The sequence below is a fragment of the Stegostoma tigrinum genome, chromosome 3 (genome assembly GCF_030684315.1).
Source record: "Stegostoma tigrinum isolate sSteTig4 chromosome 3, sSteTig4.hap1, whole genome shotgun sequence".
NCBI classification, from domain to species: domain Eukaryota; kingdom Metazoa; phylum Chordata; class Chondrichthyes; order Orectolobiformes; family Stegostomatidae; genus Stegostoma; species Stegostoma tigrinum.
In genome coordinates, this window is record NC_081356.1 from 125,170,723 (window position 1) to 125,194,921 (window position 24,199).

At 44.6% G+C, this 24,199-nt stretch overlaps 1 protein-coding gene across 2 annotated transcripts in view; it reads right to left on the reverse strand.

The window, feature by feature from the left end:
* Positions 1-24,199, reverse strand: part of galntl6 (polypeptide N-acetylgalactosaminyltransferase like 6) — a 1,211,583-nt gene that overhangs the window by 697,756 nt on the left and 489,628 nt on the right. For both annotated transcript variants that reach the window (XM_059644874.1, XM_059644875.1), the window contains exon 4: positions 4,707-4,845. In XM_059644874.1, coding sequence (XP_059500857.1) covers positions 4,707-4,845 — 139 coding nt within the window. The remainder of the gene's footprint in view (positions 1-4,706; positions 4,846-24,199) is intronic.

The following is a 24,199-nucleotide window of genomic DNA, read 5'->3' on the forward strand; positions in this document are numbered from 1 at the left end:
TTATTTCAGAATCCGCTTCCCCGCCCCGATTTCTGAAGAAGAGTCTCAATCAAAAGGTCAACTTTCTTGCTCCTCTGATGCTGCTTGGCCTGCTGTGTTCATCCAGGTCTACACCTTGTTATCCAAGAGACTGGATATACTTGGGTTGTTATCTCAGAGAAGAGAAAGCTGCGAGTGGACATGGAGGGTGGCATGGAGGGTGGCATGGCAGCTCAGTGGTTAACACTGCTGCTTCACAGCACCTGGGCCCCAGGTTTGATTGCACTCTCAGACAACTGTCTGTTTGGAGTTTGCACCTTCTTCCTGTGTCTGTGTGGGTTTTTGCTCCAGTTTCCTCCCAGAGTCCAAAGATGTGCAGTTCAGGTGGCTTGGCCATTCTAAATTGCCCCATAATGTTCAGGGGTGTGCACATTAGGTGTGTTATGGGGGATGGGTCTGGGTGTGAAATTCAGAGGGTTGGCACAGACTTGTTGGGCCAAAGGGCCTGTTTCCACACTGTAGGGATTCTATGACAAAATAGAAGAAAATCCTAGATTATTTTAGAAGTACATTGAGGGTAAAATGATAACTAGCGCAAGGGTAGGACCAGTTGAGGACTGCAGAGGTAATTTGAGCACGGAGCCAGAGGATGCAGGGAGAGTTCAAAATGAATCCTGTCAGTATTTACTAGTGTTAGACCAGAACCCCTCAAATATATTTTAAGAAGGTAGCCTAGCCCCCAACCTTTTGTTATTTCAAGGGCAAATCTGACACGCTGTGTTCCAGATGCAATTCAACTGGTCAAATTACTCAATGTTAAGAAAAACACCATTTATTCAACACCATGGTTAAGCTACAACAAAAGAAAGAATAACTTAGAATGACTTAATAAAAATGGTTCTCAGGAAGGGTCACTTGACCAGAAATGTTAACTCTGGTTTCTCTCCACACATGCTATCAGACTTGCTGAGCTTTTCCAGCAATTTCTGTTTTTGTTTGTGTCAGAATAACAACTCTGTTGGAAAGTTTAACAGAATATTAGGTGCAGTAACTATTACTAATTAACTGCTCCAATATAGTAACATCCCATAAACACACCCCTTGGCAAAAAGCAAATTTAGAAAATATATTAGTCTCACCGGTAAGCCGGCAGCAGAGAGAAACCTCAGCTGCTAGCTCTCACTGAAAGAGGAAAAAAATAGCTTCTCCTTCTTCAAAATTCCAGCAGTACCTGTGCCCTGCTGAGACACCAGCAGTGACTGCTTAGAGCTAAACCTAAAAACTAAACAAAAACTAGAAATATTGGTCTGTGAGAGCTGACCACACCCATTCAGGCTGCCTATATTGTTCCAAGCTTAAAACAAACCCAAAGCCTCACAAGCTATTTTCTTTACTGGCATTCCAATGAGGCAGTTGGTCTCCTCTGTCTTAAAACCTCTCTTCAAAACAAAAGGACAAAATAATTTCTTAAAACCACAACATCGCCGCACTAGTGAGCAGGTCATTGGGGTATGGGAATCGCAGGGATGGACAAGAGAAACTTCAACAGAAAGGAGATTTTGAGTAATCTGACAGGCTTAAAAGTAGGTAAATCTTGAGGGGAAGATTTAATGTATCCCTGGTTATGAAATGATGCAAGGGAGGAAATAGCAGGGGAATTGGCAAAAACTTTCAATTGCCCCCTAGTAACAGCACAGGCGCCAGAGGGCTGGGGGACAGCCAATGTGGTATCATCATTCAAGAAGGGAGCAAGAGAAAAAGCAGAAAATTACAGGCTCGTCAGTCTAACCTCAGTGGTGGGAAAATGATTGGAAGCAGTTCTGAGGGACAGAATTAATTTGCATTTGGAGTGGTAGGGATTAATCAGAAGCAATGGTTTTGCTAGTGGGAGATTAGGTCTGACTAACTTGTTTGAATTTTTCAAAGAGGTGACAATGAGGGCAATGATTTTCATGTCATCTACTTGAACTTCAGCAAGGCTTTGATAAGGTCCTGCATGGAAGATTGATTGCAAAGGTAAGAGCCCATGGAATCCTAGGAAATTTGGCAGATTATATCCACATTAAATCCAAAAGCTTTGCTAAAATCCCCATCCACACACTTGGTCACATTTTCAAAAAAAATCTGACAAATTTGTTACGAATGACCTCCCTGTGACAAAGCAATGCTGACAATCCCTAATTAACCCATGCCTTTCCGAGAGGATATTAATTCTCTCCTTCAGAATTTTCTCCAATAGTTTCCCTGCCACTGACACGAGAATCAATGCTCTGTAATTTCCTGGTCTGTCTCTACCAACCTTCTTAAAAAGTGGAATGACGTTAGCCGTCCTCCGGCACTTCTCCCATGGCCAGAAAGGAATTAAAGATTTGTGTCAGAGCTCCTGCAAATTCCTGCCTCACCTCCGAAAGCAACCTGGGAGGCAATCCACCCAGGCCAGGCAATGTGTCCATTTTTAAACCTGAAAAAGCCTCCAATACCTCCCCTTTTCCTATATCAAACTTTGAAAATTCCTCACAGTTCCTTTTCCTGAATTCTGCACCTACATTCTCCTTTTCCAGAGTAAGGTCAAAAGAGAAAAAATCATTTTATGCCCTTCCAATATTCTGAGGCTACATATACAGTTTTGCCATCTTGGTCTTGAAAGGACCATACCCTTTCCCTGGTTAACATCTTACCTTTAATGCATTTATAAAATATATTAGGATTCTCCAACCCTATTTACAAGTCCATTGTTGCTCCTCTAATTGATCTCCGAAGATCTCCCTTACACTTCCCACATTCTTGTAATACCACATCTGAATTGCTCCCTTCAGACTTAAATCATAGAATCCCCACAGTGTGGGGGCACGTCCTTTGGCCCAACAAGTCCACACCGTCCCATAGCGCGTCCCACACAGACCTATTCCCCTATAACCCACTCAATCTACACATCGCTGAACACGATGGGCCATTTAGCACTACCATTCCACCTAGCCTGCACATCTTTGGATTGTGGGAAGAAAGGCATGCAGACACAGGGAGAATGTACAAACTGCACACAGACAGTCGCCTAGGGCTGGAATTGAGCCCTGGTCCCTGGCACTGTGATGCAGCAGTGTTAACCATTGAGCCACTGTGCCACCACATAAAGAGGTTTTCTCTCCCTTCGCATCCAGTCCTGGATTGTCTCAGACATCCATGGTTCTCTGAACTTACTGCCGCCACGATTCCCCCTAAAGGGTACATGTTGGACATGTATTGTCCTCAGCTCCTTTCTGAGTTCGCCCCACTGCTTTGATGTAGACTTACCCGCCTGGAGCTATTCCTATTCAATTATGCCCAGGCCCTGCTTTATTTGAATAAAATCTGCCTCCTTCCAATCCAAAGCCTTCTTTTGTTGGCAATATTTTACTTTGTCCATAATAAATTTGAACCATGCTGTACTGTGGTTGCTTTCGCTAAAATGTTCTCCCGTTGCCATATTGAATACCTGTCTGGCTTCTTTCCCCAGGACCAGGCCCAGCATTGCACCGCCCCTTGTTGGGCCTTCCACAAATTGATACAAAAAACTGTCTTGGATACACTTGCAGAAACACCCCCCTCCCCCCACCACCACAAACCCTTAATACTACGACTATCCTAAATTATATTGGGAAAGTTGAATTCCCCTTGTATAATTACCTGATTAATATTCTGTGTGAACTGTCTACACATTTGCTTCTCTATTTCTTGCTGACTCTTTACACTCCCAGTAAAGTAGTTGCCACGCTATCATTCCCAACTCCTATCCACAAAGCCTTATTTGAGGGCCCCTCCAAGATAACATCTCTCTTCATTGCAGTAAATTTACTCCTTAATTAATAGTGCTACACCGCCACTACTATTTTTATACCCTCTTCTGATGCATCCAAAGAGCCTATGCCCCAAAATGTTGAGTTGCCAGTTCTGCCCTTCCCTCAATTATGTTTGTGTGGTGGCAACAGTATCACACTTCCATGTCTCAATCTGCATCTTTAACTCATCAGTCTTACCTATTACACTCATTGCATTAAAGACCGTCCAGCCTTGCCTTACTGTCCTGACACTCTGCAGAGCTGAACTTCCTCTCACTAGCTTCCTTTGCTGGAGCATGATGTGTTTGTTTCATCAATAATCTGTATACCCTCCCACTGCCAGATTAATTTAAATTCCTCCCAGCAGCACAACAAACCCACCTGCAAGGATATTGGTCCTAATGTGGTTCAGGGGTAGACTGTTCTGTTTGTAACATGTCCCACCTTCCCCAAAAGCAGTCCCAATCTACAACCCCCCTTCTTGCACCAACTCTTGAGCCACACATTCATCTGTCCTGTTTTCCTATTTCTAAATAAAAACCCAAACAGTGACAGACACTGCAAATCAGAAACAACCACAGAGGTCGCTGGAAAAGCTTAGCACATCTGCCAGCATCTGTGCAGAGAAACCAGAGTTGATGTTTCAGGTCGAGTGATACCTCCTTAGTACAGAAGTTTTCCAGCAATTTCTCTTTTGCTTCTTATTTCTAAACTCACTAGCACGTGGCAATGGGAGTAATCCAGAGAGTACAACCACTGAGGTCCTGCTTTTTATTCCACCATCTAGGTCCTTGAATTCTTGATGCAAGCCCTCGTGTCTCACTTTCCCCATACTGTTGGTCTAACATATACCTCTAACTCATCACCCTTCCCTTTCCGTATGCTCTCAGATGTTTCCTTCATTGCACTTACTTTGGATGTCGGATGTCAGGCAATGAACGGTCCAGGGCAATGCTGTTGCTCACATAAATGTTGAAACCGTTTTCCCTGTACGCTGAGTCGGACTGATCCTCCTCTGCCAGCGGGTAAGGCCTCCCATGTTCACCCTTTCCTGCAACAAAGATGGAGATCACCAGTCTGCGCGTGACAAATTGCTTCCTGACTGAGATTCTGCCCTGAGACTCTCCCAGCAGCCATGATGGAACGGTGAGCTGGGGAAGGTAATAGATGTTGCACTGGCTAGTAACAGGGGTGCCTTGATTTCCTGACAGTCTTCCCTGCGGACGCTGCTCCCTGAATAGTCCTTGAAGGGTCACATTAGCCCTTTGATAGCAAGCAATAGGCAGTACTTTACACTGATATGGCTCTCACAATGTTGAAAAACAACCCAAGGCTAATCAAAGGAGGGACATAGAATTCTTTGCCACAAAAGCAATTCAGCTCAACACATTGAATGTTTTCAAGAAGGAGTTAGGTATTGTCTTCAGGTTAAAGGAAGCAAAGGATTTCGGGAGAAAGCATACGGAGTTTGATGATCACCCATGACTATTTTGAATGGGGGTAGCACACTCAAATTGTTGAATGGCCTACTTTTGCTTCTGTTATCTATGTTTCTATCTTTGGAATTCTCTACGCCAGAACACGGTGGAGGCTCAGTCCTGTCAAGACAGAGATTGATAGAGTTCAAGATGTTAAACACATCGAGGGAAATGGAAACAGTGCAGCAAAATGGCATTAAGGTAGATGATCAGCAATGAAAAGCTGGCTTAAGAGGACAGATTGAGCAGTTGAGGCCTATGCATGCTAAAGTTTGGAGCAATGAGAGGAGATAAATTCTCAAACAGTCCGGGAATCAACGGTTATGGGTAAAGGGCTGGAAAGCGAAGAACATCATTTCAGCTACAACCCTTTTGAAAGGTGGAATCCTTTTGAAAGGTGGAACAGGCCTAAGGGGCTGAATGGACTACTCCTGTTCCTATATTTATGGTCTACTTAAAGGTGCTGGCAAAATAGATGTGGAGAAGATGTTTCCCTTTGTGAAGGAATCTCAAATGAGAGGTCATAACTTTAGGTATGCTAGATGACGTCAAGCAGGAAATGGATGGGTTTCTAATCAGTAATTGGCTAAAGGGTAATGGAGAAGGTGTAGGAAAGTGGAGTTGAGGTTGGGAGGAGATCAACCATGATCGTAATAAATGGTGAGCCAGTTTTGAGGGTTTGAAGTGCTCACTGGTTCTTATGTCTTCATGGAGACAATCTTTTTCCAACTTAAATGCTGAAATGAAAAGGTAGATTCAGCAGCCGAACTATCATTGTGAGGGAACATGGGGTTGGGGTAGGAAGTCCCTCCACAGAATGGCCTTTTGTTGCAAGTAGAAGTTGCAGAGGCCCTTCAAGCCTGTTTGAAATGGTAGCTCCCTGGTGAGAGACCTAGAGACTTCTTCTAGGCAGCTGGTCTAGTCCCAGGTGCCTCCAGTGGTATCCAGGGAGGTTCAGGCTCAGTGGGTTAACCACGGGAAATGAGGGGATAGAGTGGGATGAGCTTTGGAGGGTCTGTGCAGATGGGATGGGCTGAATGGCCTCTTTCTGCACTGTGCGAATTCTATGATTCTAAGATGTCGACTAGTAAATTGCATTCTGCCTCCAATACGCACTAAGTCACCCAATTGGCTATCTGGTGCTAACTGTGGGTAGACAATTTTCTGCTCACATTTCATCCAACCCCTGTCCCAACTCCAGGAAACTCGTTGATTGGCATGATAGAGTGATGAGAATTGATGGGGTATAGTATTAAGCCAGCAAAAAGGCAACTCCATGAGGGGTATAATTTTTCCCACCTGCTCACCTCCATGCTTGACCTCATCAGCAGCTATTTACCTTGTTAATGGCTCCAATTTAATATTATTCCTTCTTTCGCTGGACACTGCGCAGCATTTATTACCTATCTCTTCGTGCCCTTGAGAAGGTAGTGGTGAACATAGAACATAGAACATTACAGCACGTTACAGGCCCTTCAGCCCTCGATGTTGTGCCAACCGGTCATACCGATCTCAAGCCCATCTAACCTACACTATTCCATGTACGTCCATATGCTTGTCCAATGACGACTTAAATGTACCTAAAGTTGGCGAATCTACGACTGTTGCAGGCAAAGCGTTCCATTCCCTTACTACTCTCTGAGTAAAGAAACTACCTCTGACATCTGTCCTATATCTTTCACCCCTCAATTTAAAGCTATGCCCCCTCGTGCTCACCATCACCATCCTAGGAAAAAGGCTCTCCCTATCCACCCTATCTAACCCTCTGATTATTTTATATGTTTCAATTAAGTCACCTCGCAACCTTCTTCTCTCTAATGAAAGCAGCCTCAAGTCCCTCAGCCTTTCCTCGTAAGACCTTCCCTCCATACCAGCAACATCCTAGTAAATGTCCTCGGCACCCTTTCCAAAGCTTCCACATCCTTCTTATAATGCGGTGACCAGAATTGTACACAAATACTCCAAGTGCGGCTGCACCAGAATTTTGTACAGCTTCACCATAACCTCTTGGTTCCGGAACTCCTTCCCTCTATTAATAAAAGCTAAAACACTGTATGCCTTCTTAACTGCCCTGTCAACCTGGGTGGCAACATTCAAGGATCTGTGTACATGGACACCAAGATCTCTCTGCTCATCTACACTACTAAGAATCTTACCATTAGCCCAGTACTTTGCCTTCCGGTTACTCCTACCAAAGTGCATCACCTCACACTTGTCTGCATTAAACTCCATTTGCCACCTCTCAGCCCAGCTCTGTAGCTTATCTATGTCTCTCTGCAACCTACAGCATCCTTCGTCACTATCCACAACTCCACCGACCTCAGTGTCGTCTGCAAATTTACTAACACATCCTTCTACGCCCTCATCCAGGTCATTTATAAAAATGACAAACAGCAGTGGACCCAACACCGACCTTTGCGGTACACCACAAGTAACTGGTCTCCAGGATGAACATTTCCCATCAACTACCACCCTCTGTCTTCTTTCAGCAAGCCAATTTCCAATCCAAACTGCTATATCTCCCACAATTCCATTCCTCCGCATTTTGTACAATAGCTCATTGTGGGGAACATTTTCGAACGCCTTGCTGAAATCCATGTACACCACATCAACCAGTTTATTCTCATCTACCTGTTTGGTCACCTTCTCAAAGAACTCAATAACGTTTGTGAGGCACGACCTACCCGTCACAAAACCGTGATGACTATCCCTAATCAATTTATTCTTTTCTGGATGATTATAAATCCTATCCCTTATAAACTTTTCCAACACTTTACCAACAACTGAGGTAAGGCTCACTGGTCTATAATTACCAGGGTTGTCTCTACTCCCCTTCTTGAACAGGGGAACCACATTTGCTATCCTCCAGTCATCTGGCACTATTCCTGTCGAAAATGACGAGTTAAAGATCAATGCCAAAGGCTCAGCAATCTCCTCCCTGGCTTCCCAGAGGATCCTAGGGTAAATCCCATCCAGCCCAGGGGACTTATCTATCTTCACCCTCGAAAGGATTTCTAATACCTCTTCCTTGTGAACCTCAATCCCACCTAGTCTAGTAGCTTGTATCTCAGTATTCTCCTCGACAACATTGTCGTTTTCTAGAGTGAATAATGTTGAAAAATATTCATTTAGCGCTTCCACTATATCCTCTGACTCCACACACAACTTACCACTACTATCCTTGATTGGGCCTAATCTTACTTTTGTCATTCTTTTATTCCTTAAATACCAATAGAAAGCCTTAGGGTTTACCCTGATCCTATCCACCAACAACTTCTCATGTCTCCTCCTGGCTCTTCTGAGATCTCTCTTTAGGTCTTTCCTGGCTACATCGTAGCCCTCAAGTACCCTAACTGAGCCTTCACATCTCATCCTAGCATAAGCCTTCTTCTTCCTCTTGACCAGAGATTCCACCTCCTTTGTAAACCATGGCTCCCGCGCTCTACAGCTTCCTCCCTGCCTGACAGGTACATATTTATCTAGGACACACAGGAGCTTTTCCTTGAATAAGTTCCACATTTCTAATGTGCCCATCCCCTGCAGTTTCCTTCCACATTCTATGCTCCCTAAATCTCATTATAATTTCCTTTCCCCCAGCTCTAACTCTTGCCCAGTGGTATACACCTATCCCTTTCCATCACTAAAGTGAACATAACAGAATTGTGATCGCTATCACCAAAGTGCTCACCTACTTCCAAATCTAACACCTGGCCGGGCTCATTACCCAGTACCAAATCTAATGTGGCTTCGCCCCTTGTTGGTCTATCTACATACTGTGTCAGGAAGCCCTGCTGCACACACTGGACAAAAACTGACCCATCTATAGTACTCGAACTATAGTGTTCCCAGTCAATATTTGGAAAGTTGAAGTCCCCCATGACAACTACCCTGTCTCTCTCACTCCTATCGAGAATCATCTTTGCTATCCTTTCCTCTACATCTCTGGAACTATTCAGAGGCCTATAGAAAACTCCCAACAGGGTGGCCTCTCCTTTCCTGTTTCTAACCTCAGCCCATACTACCTCAGTTGACGAGTCCCCAGACATCCTTTCTGCAACTGTAATACTGTCCTTGACCAACAATGCCACACCTCCGCCCCTTTTACCATCTTCTCTGTTCTTACTGAAACATCTAAATCCCGGAACCTGCAACAACCATTCCTGTCCCTGCTCTATCCATGTCTCCGAAATGGCCACAACATCAAAGTCCCAGGTACCAACCCATGCTGCAAGTTCACCCACCTTATTCTGGACATTCCTGGCATTGAAGTAGACACACTTCAATCCAACTTCTTGCTTGCCGGTGCCATCTTGCGTCCCTGAAACTTTATTTCGGACCCCCCTACTCTCAACATTTTCTATAGTCGAACTACAATTTTGGTGCCCATCCCCCTGCTGAATTAGTTTAAACTGAGCTGCCTTCTTGAATTGCTGCAGTGCTTATCATGTAGGAACACCTGCAGTGGAATGGAATTCTAGGATCTCACCATGCTGGCAGTGTAGGAATGGCGATATTCACACTGCATGGTTGGTATGGTGCACGGTCAGCTCGGGATTACAGCAGAGTGGGACAAAGCCCAAGCAAGTTCCTCGCTGATTGCTGTTGAAAATTTAGTTCAAAGTGGAAACTGAATGCAAAGAGGAACAGAGGAGCTTTAACTAGGGTGCACTGCAACAAAGAAATTCTTCAGAATGAGAGGCAAGTGGGAGAAGGTGAAAGTTGAGGATCAAGATTTCAATCTTCAATGAGAAATGTAATGGACAGGCATCATAAATCACTGAGCAATGTGAGTCCAGGGAAAAAGATGATCAATGAGTGGGACTGGTGAAGATTTCTAGTTAAAGTCTTAGATTTTCAGTTTATGAATGGATAACATAGTTTGAGGTTTAGCTAATGACTATAAGACAGAGAGTTGGGATAAGGGGCATTTTCAGGATGGCAGCCTGTAACTAGTGGAGTGTCACAGGGATGAGTGCTGGGGCCAGAGTTATTTATAATATACAATAGTGACTTGGATGAGAAAAGTGTTACCAAGTCTGATGATGACACAAAAGTAGGTGGGAAGGTAAGTGGTGAGAATGGCACAAAGACCCTGCAGAGGGATGCACACAGGTTAAGTGGTGGCCAAAAACTTGACAAATGGAATATAATGTGACATCATGTACTTTTGCAGGAAGAAAAGAGGTGCTGGAGATTACTTAAATGGAAAACGATTGCAGAAACCTATTGAACAGATGGATTTGGCAATCTTCATCCACAAACTACAAAAAGCTAGCATCCAAGTTCAGTGGACAATAGGGAAGGATAAAAGAATATTGGCTTTTATGTTAAACAGAATGGAGTAAAAAATTAGGGAGGCATAACTCAAACTAGTCAGGTACTCCTCCAATGACAGCTGGAATACTGTAAACAGTTTAGGCCCCTTATCTAAGCAAAGATATACTGGCATTGGGAACAGTCCAGAGAGCATTCATTAGGCTGACATGGGGGGACTGTTTTATGAACTTTCACATCCATTGGAAAATGGAACCATCTCACTTAAAAGACAGCACCTCCAACAGTATAGAGTTAATGGGAACTGCAGATGCTGGAGAATCCAAGATAATAAAGTGTGAAGCTGGATGAACACAGCAGGCCAAGCAGCATCTTAGGAGCACAAAAGCTGACGTTTCAGGCCTAGACCCTTCATCAGAGATGGGGATGGGGAGAGGATTCTGAAATAAATAGAGAGAGGGGGGAGGCAGACCGAAGATGGATAGAGGAGAAGATAGATGGAGAGGAAAGTATAGGTGGGGAGGTAGGGAGGGGACAGGTCAGTCCGGGGAGAACGGACAGGTCAAGGGGGCGGGATGAGGTTAGTGGGTCGGAAATGGAGGTGCGGCTCGAGGTGGGAGGAGGGGATAGGTGAGAGGAAGAACAGGTTAGGGAGGCAGGGACGAGCTGGGCTGGTTGTGTGGTGCGGTTGGGGGAGGAGACGAACTGGGCTGGTTTTGGGATGCAGTGGCCGAGGGGATATTTTGAAGCTGGTGAAATCCACATTGATACCATTGGGCTGCAGGGTTCCCAAGCAGAATATGAGTTGCTGTTCCTGCAACCTATGGGTGCCATCATTATGGCACTGCTGGAGGCCCAGGATGGACATGTCATCTAAGGAATGGGAGGGGGAGTTGAAATGGTTTGCGACTGGTAGTTGCGGTTGTTGACTGCTAACCGAGCATAGGTGTTCTGCAAAGCAGTCCCCAAGCCTCCACTTGGTTTCCCCAACGTAGAGGAGGCCACACAGTGTACAGCGGATGCAGTATACCCCATTGGCAGATGTGCAGGTGAACATCTGCTTGATGTGGAAAGTCATCTTGGGGCCTGGGATAGGGGTGAGGGAGGAGATGTGGGGGCAGGTGTAGCACTTCCTGCGGTTGCAGGGGAAAGTGCCGGGTGTGGTGGGGTTTTTCACGATGCCACCCGTAGGTTGCAGGAACAGCAACTCATATTCTGCTTGGGAACTCTGCAGCCCAATGGTATCAATGTGGATTTCACCAGCTTCAAAATCTCCCCTCCCCTCACTGCATCCCAAAACCAGCCCAACTCGACCCACCTGCCTAACCTGTTCTTCCCCTCACCTATCTCCTACTCCCACCTCAAGCAGCACCTCCATTTCCCACCTACTAACCTCATCCCAGCACCTTGACCTGTGCATCCTCCCTGGACTGACCTATCCCCTCCCTACTTCCTGACACATACTCTCCTCTCCACCTATCTTCTCCTCTATCTATCTTCAGTCCGCCTCCCCCTCTCTCCCTATTTATTTCAGAATCCTCTCTCCATCCCCCTCGCTGATGAAGGGTCTAGGCCCGAAATGTCAGCTTTTGTGGTCCTAAGATGCTGCTTGGCCTGCTGTGTTCATCCAGCCTCACACTGTGTTACCTCTCACAGTGCAGCTGAGTTGACTACGATTCTTACAGTCGAGCATCCCAGACAATGATATGTTTAAGGGGCGCGAGTGGGTCATTTGGCCCTTAAGCCAACTCCATCGTTTAATGAGATCATGGCTGCTTTGATAATAACCTCAACTCCACATTTCATGTTAATCCAATAACATTCCACCTCCTTGTTCACTCAGAATCTATCCAACACTCCCATAAAAAATAAATTCAAAGATGCGATATCCACAGCCTTTTGATGGACAGATTTCCAAAGATGGCTGTCTGTGAAAAAAAAACAAAGGTTCGAGGCCCAAAACGTCAGCTTTTGTGGTCCTAAGATGCTGCTTGGCCTGCAGTGTTCATCCAGCTCCACACTTTGTTACCTCAGATTCTCCAGCATCTGCAGTTCCTTTTATCTCTGTTTTCCTCATCGCTGTCTTAAATGGAATACCTTATTTTTAAATGGTCACCGATAATTCCAGTGATTCCCCTCTTCGCCCCGTTCAGACCATAAGACATAGGAGTAGAAATTAGGCTATTCAGCCCACCGAGTCTACCCTGCCATTCAATCATGGCTGATTAGTTCTCAACCTCATTCTCCTACTTTCTCCCTGTAACCTTTGATTCCCTTGACAACCAAGAACCTCTTTCTCTCTGTCTTAAATATATTCAATGACTTGGCCTCCACAACTTTCTGTGGCAGTGAGTTCTGTGGCCACTCATGATCTTACAAGGTTCAATCAGATTGCTTCCTATTCTTCTGAACTCTAGTAGGTGTAAGTCTAGCCTGTCCAACCATTCCTCACAGACAACACACCCAAATTGGACATTCATCTCGTAAACTGTCTTTGAACTGCTTCCTATGCATTTGTGGCCTTCCTTGCACCAATGGAGACTAATGGAAAATAAGGAAGTAAATTTAAGTTTAAGACTAAGCAGCTCAGGTTGATTGAGTGGAAAGTGTGACCTATAATATGGGTAACGTCCCTACTGATGTCCAAGATAACCATATGCAGAGTGTGCTTTCAGCTGCAAAAGTTCAGAGACACTGTCGCACATTGTGAGGTTCAGAGTTACATGGATAGCAAGCCTACAGAGACGGTCCTGCTGCAGCTTAAGGAACTGGAGGAAGAAAGGGAATCCAAGAGAAACAGGTAGTCAGGAATCCCTCGGGGTCCCATTCACAGATCAATTTCCATCTGGGATCTGATGGGGCGTTGATTCCTCAGGAGGGTGCAGTTCGAGCTGATCATCTGGCATCATGAGCAATCCGACTGTACAGGAGGGGAGGAGGAAGAAAGGAGGAGCAAAAGTGACAGAGGTCTTATTAGTTAAGGAAACAGCCAAGTGCTTCTGTACCCCCAGACGTGGCTCTAGTGGGGTAATGTTGACTCCACGATGCCAGAATCAAAGGTGTCACAGAGCAGCTACAGGCTATTCTCCGGGGGGAAGGGGAATAGCCACAGGACATTGTCTGTGTTGGTACCAATGAGTTTGATAGGAAGGGGGAGGTGGCCGTCCAATCAGAATTTAGGGAGCTATTTTTGGAATACTGCATTCAATGCTGAATTAGCATGGATAGGATGAATAGTCAAGGTCTTTTCCACTGGGTGGGAGAGTCCAAAGCTCGAGGGTGTTAGGTTAAGGTAAGGGGGAAAGAATTAAAAGGAATCTAAGGGGAAACATTTTCATACAGAAGGAGGTGTGTGTAGGGAATGAGCTGCCGTGAATAGGAAGGATTCGGACGGAATTGGGAAAAATGTTGGCATATGGAACTAGATTAATTTAGGCTAGCTGGTCAGCATGGATGAGTTGAACTGAAGGGTCTGTTTCCGTGCTGTACATCTGTATTAGTCGAAGTAAAAAATTAGCAAGCAAGACGTTCAATGCAGTAATCTTTATGTGAGTGCAGAAATTGCAGGATATAGCAGTGCGTCTGGAAAGATGGTGAAGAACATTGGATTTCTGGGATACTGGGACTGGCTCTGGGAGGATGTTGCCTGTACTAGTTGGACAGATTGGGCCTGACCAGATCTGAGGCCCTTGCAAAACATTTTGCAAGTGCTGTTGGGAATGCTTTAAACTGCGGTTTTTTATCTGCCTCAATCTTTCTATTTCTGTACTTGCTTGTACTTGGCATCGAGAGTATTCCAGAGATTACTACATTTACGCTGCTGTTTGCAAATTTTCTGCTTAATTCCCTAAATGATAACTGTCGGACTTGCCGAGCCATGTTGTTGGCTAAGAACTGTTGTAACTGGGAGGAAAGAATGGGTGGTGGATGTGAAAGAAGAGAAAAGTCAATAAGGTGAAGAGACGTTTTCAGAGGTGGGAATATGTAGACAGTGATGAAAATTTTAATAGACTGAGGCTAATGGGGTGTAATGAGAAAAGGTGGAAAGGCAAATCAAATTTAACATAGATAAACTTATTCACTGTCATATTTCCTACCTGAAAACTTTGACTATACTATCAAAGTACTGCATGTGTTTGATAATACTATGGGATTTGCTGATGTTGTGACTAGCAGGATACAAACATAAATATTAACTTTTTTATTGGTACACAGGTACTCAGACCAGATTCACATTAGGAATGGGCAATGTTGCCCTTCATGGAGACCTCTATGTTTCCTCTCAGCTTAATTTTGTTTCCTGCTTTTGTCTTGCACTCGGATTCTGATGTATCAATATTATAAAAAAAATCAGGAACTTAAGGAAACAGTCTGAATGTTGGTGTATTGAAAAAAAAATGAGCTGTCTGTTCAATCTGTCAAGTTAATTCCTCCAAAACACCAGGTGAAATCTGTTCCCTTTTAGATCCAATTTGTCAAAATTAACTCTGTACCACAGGAAAGCATTGAGAATACTACTACAGTTTATCTCACCAACAGAATACCCAGTTCTCCACCTGCATCTATCCATTTTACCAGTTCAATTCCCTCTTCAAATTACTGATGTTGTCAGCCACGATATCTCCTGCCTAATCAATGTGGTCCAAATATTCATCAGACCTTATGCAAGATTATTTGAACTGTTCGTTTCTTGCCCCCTTTATCTCTGTAATCTCCTCCAGCTCTACAAACCAGAGATATCAGTGCTCATTTAATTCTGCCCTCTTGAGCATTTGTGATTCTCATTCTCCAACATTCAAGGCCTTACCCTCCCAAGTGCTAAATTTTGGAATTCCCTTCTGAAACTTGACCAAAATGCCATTCACTTCCAGAACTGTGCTTGCTGAGCTACAGCAGTTCCTGGCTAGGTAACACTCTGATTTAAAAATTTTCAGCCATTGTGCATGTGCTACTATTTTTAACTCATTCCATTGCTGAATTTCAACACTTTCCTATCTACCTCAGCATTTTTGCCTATCAGTAAAGTAATGAAAGGCTATGAACCAGCGCCTGACCAGAAATAACCTGTTCAGTGATGTCAGGACCACTCAGCTCCTGACCTCAGTGCTTTGGTTCAAACATGGACGAAAGAGATGAATTCCGGAGGTGAGGTGAGAGTGACAGCCCTTGACACCAAAGCTGCATTTGATTGAGCATGGCATCCCAGAACCCTAGCAAAACTTGAACCATTGGAAATCAGGTTGGAATCATCCCTGACTCATTAGAATATGGTTGTAATTGTTGGAGTTTAGTCATTTCAGTTCCAGGACATCTCCACAGGAGTTCCTCAGTGTTGGGTCTTAGGCCCAATCATCTTCAGTGCTTTGTCAATGACCTTCCCTCCATCATCAGGTCAGAAGTGGGGATGTTCGCTGATGATTGCACAATGTTCAGTGCCATTCGCAACTCCTCAGATAGTGAAGCAGTCCAAGACCAAATGCAGCAAGACCTGGACGATATGCAGGCTTGGGCTGACAATTGGCATGTAACATTCACACCACACAAATGCCATGCAGTGACCACGCTTGGGCTGGAAAGTGGCAAGTACCATTCACATTGCTCAGTTGCCAGGCAATGACCATTTACAATAACAAACCATCTAACCACTGCCCCTTAACATTCAATGTTGTTACCATCACAATCACAGATGCTCAAGAGGGCAGAATTAAATGACCACTGATATCTCTGGTTTGTAGAGCTGGAGGAGATTACAGCGATAAAGGGGATAGAAATAAACAGTTCAATTAATCTTGCATTAGGGCTGATGAATATTTGGACCACATTGCTTCGGCAGGAGATATCATGGCTGACAACGCCAGTAATTTGAAGAGGGAATTAAACTGTAAAAATTGATAGGTAGAGGTGGTGACCTGGGTATTCTGTTGGTCAGATGAATCCCCCACCACCAATATCTTGGGTTATCATTGACCAGAAACTAAGCTGCACCCTCTATATTAACACAGTGAATACAAGAGGTTAGAGAATGGGAATGCTGCAAAGAGCAGCTTGCATGCAAAAGCTTGTCGATGATCTACAAGACACATGTCAGAAGTGTGATGGAATATTCCCCTTGTGCCAAGATGGGTGAAACTCCAGCAACACTTTAGAAGCTTGACCACCAGTGAGGACAAAACAGCCCAACTGAGTGACACCACAGTGACAGGTATCCACTCCCTCCACCACTAACACTCAGCACTAACAATATGTGTTAACTACAGGATGCATTGCAAGAATTCATTGACTGTCCTTAGATAGCACTTTCCAAACCGACAACCACTTCCACCTCGAGGGACAGGGCAGCAAATACATAGGAACACCATCCCCTGCAAATTCCCCTTCAACCCACTCACCATCCTGATCTGGAAATACTCCCTCACTGTTGCTGAGGCAAAATCCTGGAATTCCCTCCCTAAGAGCATTGTATATCTACTTAAAGCAGAAAGACTGCAATAGTTCAAGAAGGAAGCTCACCAGCATCTTCTCAAGAGGAATTAGCAGTGGGTAATAAATGCTGACCAGCTAATGGCATCCATGTCTCACAAATGAATTAAAAAAAACACAGTTCTAAAGGCTCACTGAAGGACAGTCCCAGGGTCATAGCCAATTGTGGATTGACAAAGGCAAGGATACATGCCATTTGGAAAAAATGTTATTAAACTGTGCTGATGAGGAGGAAACTGAAAGCCATTGGCTCTGTGCAGTCAGAGCTCAGGAAGAAGTTCTGGGAAGCCGTAGATATTAATAATATAGTTGGTGCTCAGAAAGTGATGAGGAGCAGTTGGATTGTTCTGTGCAGCCAGATCTGAGGAGGAAATGCCAGTAGGTAGCTAAGTGTTGGAACTAGTGCTCAAGAAATGTCTTGACAGCTGTAGGGGTGAAGAAGAAGCCACATGCCATTAAAATTTCAATGCAGATACGAGCAAGGATGAAGGAACCCCATAAGTAGTATTCACTTTATGCAACTGAACTAGGTTCTGGCTTAAGAAGAAAATTCAGTGGCAGAACCAGGTTGGCGGAGCTAGCTGTCTACAAAAAAAAGCTGGATTGTGCCTGTGAGAGAGTGTTAGAGTGCAGTTTCCAGAATTAGGTGAGAGTAATCCCAGGAAAGGAATGTGAGACAGCAGTATGTGCACAATTATAGTTGAAATCCATAAAAGAGCAGCTCTAGAGCACATTTCAAAGTCATGTCATTGAAAGTGAACAGGTACAGGGAAAGCCGGCTTAATGCTAACAAGATATTAGGCATAAGAATTCTGCTGTGAGGATTACACACGGCCCTCCTTACCTGGCCTGGCCTACGTGTGACTGCAGACCCACAGTAATGTAGCTGGGCAACAGGAGACAGAGGGTAGTAGTAGAAGGGAGTTTCTCAAATTGGACACCTGTAACCAGTGGTGTTCCACAGGGATCTGTGCTGGGACCACTGTTGTTTGTGATATATGTAAATGATCTGGGGGAAGGTGTAGGTGGTCTGATCAGCAAGCTTACTGATGACACTAAGATTGATGGAGTAGCTGATAGTGAAGGGGACTGTCAGAAATTACAGCAGAATATAGATAGACTGGAGAGTTGGGCAGATAAATGGCAGATGGAGTTCAATCTGGGCAAATGCGAGGTGATGCATTTTGGAAGATCAAATTTAAGGGTGAAATAGACAGTAAATGGAAAAGTCCTAGGAACAGAGAGATCTGGATGTTCAGGTCCATTGTTCCCTGAAGGTGACAACGCAGGTCAATAGGGTGGTCAAAAAGGCATATGGCATGCTTTCCTTCATTGGGCGGGGTATTGAGTACAAGAGTTGGCAGGTCATGTTGCAGTTGTATAGGACTTTGGTTCAGCCACATTTGGAGTACTGTATACAATTCTGGTCGACACATTACCAAAAGAATGTGGATGCTTTGGAGAGGGTGCAGAGGAGGTTCACCAGGATGTTGCCTGGTATGGAGGGGCACTAGCTATGAAGAGAGGTTGAATAGATTAGGATTATTTTCATTAGAAAGACGGAGATTGAGGGGGGACCTGGTTGAGGTCTACAAAATCATGAGGGGTATAGACAGGTTGGATAGCAAGAAGCTTTTTCCCAGAGTGGGGGACTCAATTACTAGGGGTCATGAGTTCAAAGTGAGAGGAGGAAAGTTTAAGGGAGATATGCGAGGAAAGTTCTTTACACAGAGGGTGGTGGCCACCTGGAACGCGTTGCCAGTGGAGGTGGTAGACGCAGACGCGTTAGCGTCTTTTAAGATATATTTGGACAGGTACATGGATGGGCAGGGAGCAAATGGACACAGACCCTTAGAAAATAGATGACAGGTTAGACAGTGGATCTTGATCGGCGCAGGCTTGGAGGGCCAAGGGGCCTGTTCCTGTGCTGTAGGTTTCTTTGTTTCTTTGACTCTTGATTACTCTTTGGGCATTTAGGAAGGGGCAATAAATGCTAGCCCAGCCAATGATGCCCTCGTCCTGTGAATGAATAAGTAAAGTGGGGCTTTGGCATACTATACCAGGAGTGTATTATGTTCTGTACAGAAATTGTTTTTTTTATAAATTTGTAAAGGAGTGCTTTGGGATTAAAAGATTAATGTTTGCAATAAAATTCCATTTTGCTGTAAAAGTAAAGTCTGCGGCCTTGTGTGCTGATGTTTCAGCAACAGACCACTTTGTTAAAACAAAAACAAATGAAAATATGATGTATCGATCTAGGTTCCTGACTGGGATCTAGCTAGTCTGTAATCACATCTACTGGGATCATAACAACATTAAAACAGTAAATGGGAATGCTATCTAAATGTCTGTCAAGCAAAATTAAGCTGAGGATGTTACAGATTATTTTGTCAAAAATGCTACATGTATTTGCTTCTTTGTTGCCTGTGAACATTCTGTGAGCCTAACACATTGATTTGTACATTCATTATAACATAGTTTAAAAAGTCTTGAGAGTCTGGATATAGAACAGCATTCAAAATGCAATGTCTACATGTGCAACTTCATAAATACCTCAATATTTCAATGTAATTCTTATAGTTTTAAATTAATTGTAACCTGTGCTTGGAGTATTGTCCATAAAAATCATTGATTATCCCCTGGTTATTATGAGAGGGGGCATAAGACACAAGATGCTTTGGAAAATACTGATAAATACTCTTTAACATTTAACCTTGTCAAATAGGCTAATAGTTAAGTAGAAGACAATTGATCCCTTGAGAACGGAGGGCCTTCTGTGATGGTAAAACATGTACAAGCCAAAAATTCACTTTGTAAGTTGGATTTTCTTTCGTAATCCTATCAGATATCAGATCAGATATCTCAAAGCCAGCCCAGCTCGTCCCCACCTCCCTAAGCTGTCCTTCCTCACACCTACCCACTCCTCCCATCTCAAGCCCAACTCCCATCTCTTACCTCCTAGCATCATCCCACCCCCTTGACCTGTCCATCCTCCCTGGACTAACCTATCACCTCCCTAACTTTCCACCTACACTCACCTTAACTGGCACCATCCCCGCCTCTTTTACCTGTCTGTCTCCTCTCCACCTATCTTCTCCTAAGTCAATCTTCTATCCTCCTCCCCCTCTCACCCTATTTATTTTGGAAACATCTCCATTATTTCTCAAGAAGGGTCTAGACCTGAAACATCAGCCTTCCTGCTCCTCTGATGCTGCTTGGCCTGCTGTGTTCACCCAACTCTACACCTTGTTATCTCAGGCATCAGATCAGGAAACGTACCAGAAAAAAAAATTAATCACAACCACACGAATATTGAGTATAAAAGTTGGCAAGACACTTTACAGCTATATAACATTTTCGATAGGCCACATTTGAAGTATTGTATGAATTCTGCTCATCACACGATAGAAAATCTATTTTCAGCACCAGGCTGGTGGAGCTCACTGTCTACAAAAAAAGCTAGATTGTGCCTATGAGTGAACGTTGGAGTATACTTTCCACAGTTAAGAACAAAGAACAAAAACAAAGAAAATTACAGCACAGGAACAGGCCCTTTGTCCCTCCAAGCCAGCGCCGATCGAGATCCTAAGCCTAAACCTGTCATCTATTTTCTAAGGGTATGTATGCCTTTGCTCCCTGCCCATCCATGTACTTGTCCAGATACATCTTAAAAGACACTAACGACTTACCAGGGAAAAGCAGTGGGGCACAGGTCTCTGGCACAGAGTCTGTCCCTGCTGCTCAGAAGGGAAGGGGGAAGAGGAAGAGAGTAGTAGTCATTGGGGTCTCCATAGTTAGGGGGACAGATAGGAGGTTCTGTGGGGACGAGAGAGACTCATGGTTGGTGTTTTGCCTCCCAGGTGCAAGGGTGCGTGATGTCTCTGATCGTGCTTTGGGATCCTTAAGGGGGAGGGGGAGCAGCCCCAAGTCATGGTCCACATTGGCACCAACGACTGAGGTAGGAAGAGAGATAGGGATTTAGGCAGAAATTCAGGGAGCTAGGATGGAAGCTGAGAGCTAGGACGAAGAGATTTGTTGTCTCTGGTTTGTTGCCCGTGCCACGTGCTAGTGAGGCGAGGAATAGGGAGAGAGAGGAGTTGAATATGTGGCTACGGGGTGGTGCAGGAGGAAGAGTTTTGGATTCTTGGATAATCATGGCTCTTTCTGGGGTTGGTCGGACCTCTACAAGCAAGACGGTCTTCACCTGGACCAGAGGGGTACCGATATCCTGGGGGGGGGGGGAAATTTGCTAAGGCTATTTGGGTGGGTTCAAACTAATTCAGCAGGGGGATGGGAACCAAAATTGTAGTTCGAGTATAGAAAAGGCTGAGAGTAGGGAGATCCGAGATAAAGTTTCACGGATGCAAGATGGCACCGGCAAGCAAGAAGTTGGCTTGAAGTGTGTCTATTTCAATGCCAGGAATGTCCGGAATAAGGTGGGTGAACTTGCAGCATGGGTTAGTACCTGAGACTTCGATGTTGTGGCCATTTTGGACACATGGATAGAGCAGGGACAGGAATGGCTGTTGCAGGTTCCGGGATTTAGATGTTTCAGTAAGAACAGAGAAGATGGTAAAAGGGGTGGAGGTGTGGCATTGTTGGTCAAGGACATATTACAGTTGCAGAAAGGATGTTTGGAGACTTGTCAACTGAGGTAGTATGGGCTGAGGTTAGAAACAGGAAAGGAGAGGTCACCCTGTTGGGAGTTTTCTATAGGCCTCCGAATAGTTCCAGAGATGTAGAGGAAAGGATAGCAAAGATGATTCTCGATAGGAGTGAGACAGACAGAGTAGTTGTCATGGGGGACTTCAACTTTCCAAATATTGACTGGGAACACTGTAGTTCGAGTACTATAGATGGGTCAGTTTTTGTCCAGTGTGTGCAGGAGGGCTTCCTGACACAGTATGTAGATAGACCAACAAGGGGCGAAGCCACATTAGATTTGGTACTGGGTAATGAGCCTGGCCAGGTGTTAGATTTGGAAGTGGGTGAGCACTTTGGTGATAGCGATCACAATTCTGTTATGTTTACTTTAGTGATAGAAAGGGATAGGTGCATACCACTGGGCAAGAGTTATAGCCGGGGGAAAGGCAATTACGATGAGATTAGGAAAGATTTAGGGAGCATAGGATGGGGAAGGAAACTGCAGGGGATGGGCACATTAGAAATGTGGAGCTTATTCAAGGAAAAGCTCCTGTGTGTCCTAGATAAGTATGTACCTGTCAGGCAGGGAGGAAGCTGTAGAGCGCGGGAGCCGTGGTTTACGAAGGAGGTGGAATCTCTGGTCAAGAGGAAGAAGAAGGCTTATGTTAGGACGAGATGTGAAGGCTCAGTTAGGGCACTTGAGGGCTACAAGGTAGCCAGGAAAGACCAAAAGAGAAAGCTCAGAAGAGCCAGGAGGAGACATGAGAAGTTGTTGGTGGATAGGACCAGGGTAAACCCTAAGGCTTTCTATTGGTATTTAAGGAATAAAAGAATGACCAAAATAAGATTAGGGCCAATCAAGGATAGTAGTGGTAAGTTGTGTGTGGAGTCAGAGGAGATAGGGGAAGCGCTAAATGAATATTTTTCAACGGTATTCACTCTAGAAAACGACAATGTTGTCGAGGAGAATACTGAGATACAGGCTACTAGACTAGGTGGGATTGAGGTTCACAAGGAAGAGGTATTAGAAATCCTTTCGAGGGTGAAGATAGATAAGTCCCCTGGGCTGGATGGGATTTACCCTAGGATCCTCTGGGAAGCCAGGGAGGAGATTGCCGAGCCTTTGGCATTGATCTTTAACTCATCTTTGTCGACAGGAATAGTGCCAGATGACTGGAGGATAGCAAATGTGATTCCCCTGTTCAAGAAGGGGAGTAGAGAATACCCTGGTAATTATAGACCAGTGAGCCTTACCTCAGTTGTTGGTGAGTATTGGAAAAGGTTAGAAGGGATAGGATTTGTAATTGTCCAGAAAAGAATAAATTAATTAGGGATAGTCAGCACGGTTTTGTGAAGGGAAGGTCGTGCCTCATGAACCTTATTGAGTTCTTTGAGAAGGTGACCAAACAGGTAGATGAGAGTAAACCGGTTGATGTGGTGTATATGGATTTCAGCAAGGCGTTTGATAAGGTTCCCCACAGTAGGCTATTGTACAAAATGCGGAGGAATGGAATTGTGGGAGATATAGCAGTTTGGATCGGAAATTGGCTTGCTGAAAGAAGACAGAGGGTAATAGTTTATGGGATATGTTCATCCTGGAGAGCAGTTACGAGTGGTGTACTGCAAGGTCGGTGTTGGGTCCACTGCTGTTTGTCATTTTTGTAAATGACCTGGATGAGGGCATTGAAGGATGGGTTAGTAAATTTGCAGACGACACTATGGTCGGTGGAGTTGTGGATAGTGATGAAGGATGCTGTAGGTTGCAGAGAGACACAGATAAGCTGCAGAGCTGTGCTGAGAGGTGGCAAATGGAGTTTAAGTGTGAGGTGATGCACTTTGGTAGGAGTAACCGGAAGGCAAAGTACAGGGCTAATTGTAAGATTCTTAGTAGTGCAGATGAGCAGAGGGATCTCGGTGTCCATGTACACAGATCCTTGAAAGTTGCCACCCAGGTTGACAGGGCTGTTAAGAAGGCATAGAGTGTTTTAGCTTTTATTAATAGAGGGATCGAGTTCCGGAACCAAGAGGTTATGCTGCAGCTGTACAAAACTCTGGTGCGCCCGCACTTGGAGTATTGTGTGCAGTTCTGGTCACCGCATTATAAGAAGGATGTGGAAGCTTTGGAAAGGGTGCAGAGGAGGTTTAGTAGGACGTTGCCTGGTATGGAGGGAAAGTCTTATGAGGAAAGGTTGAGGGGCTCGAGGCTGTATTCATTAGAGAGAAAAAGGTTGAGAGGTGACTTAATTGAAACATATAAAATAATCAGAGGGTTAGATAGGGTGGATAGGGAGACCCTTTTTCCTGGGATGGTGACGGCGAGCACGAGGGGGCATAGCTTTAAATTGAGGGGTGAAAGATATAGGACAGATGTTAGAGGTCGTTTCTTTACTCAGAGAGTAGTAAGGGAATGGAACGCTTTGCCTGCAATGGGAGTAGATTCGCCAACTTTAGGTACATTTAAGTCGTCATTGGATAAGCATATGGACGTACATGGAATAGTGTCGGTTAGATGGACTTCAGATAGGTATG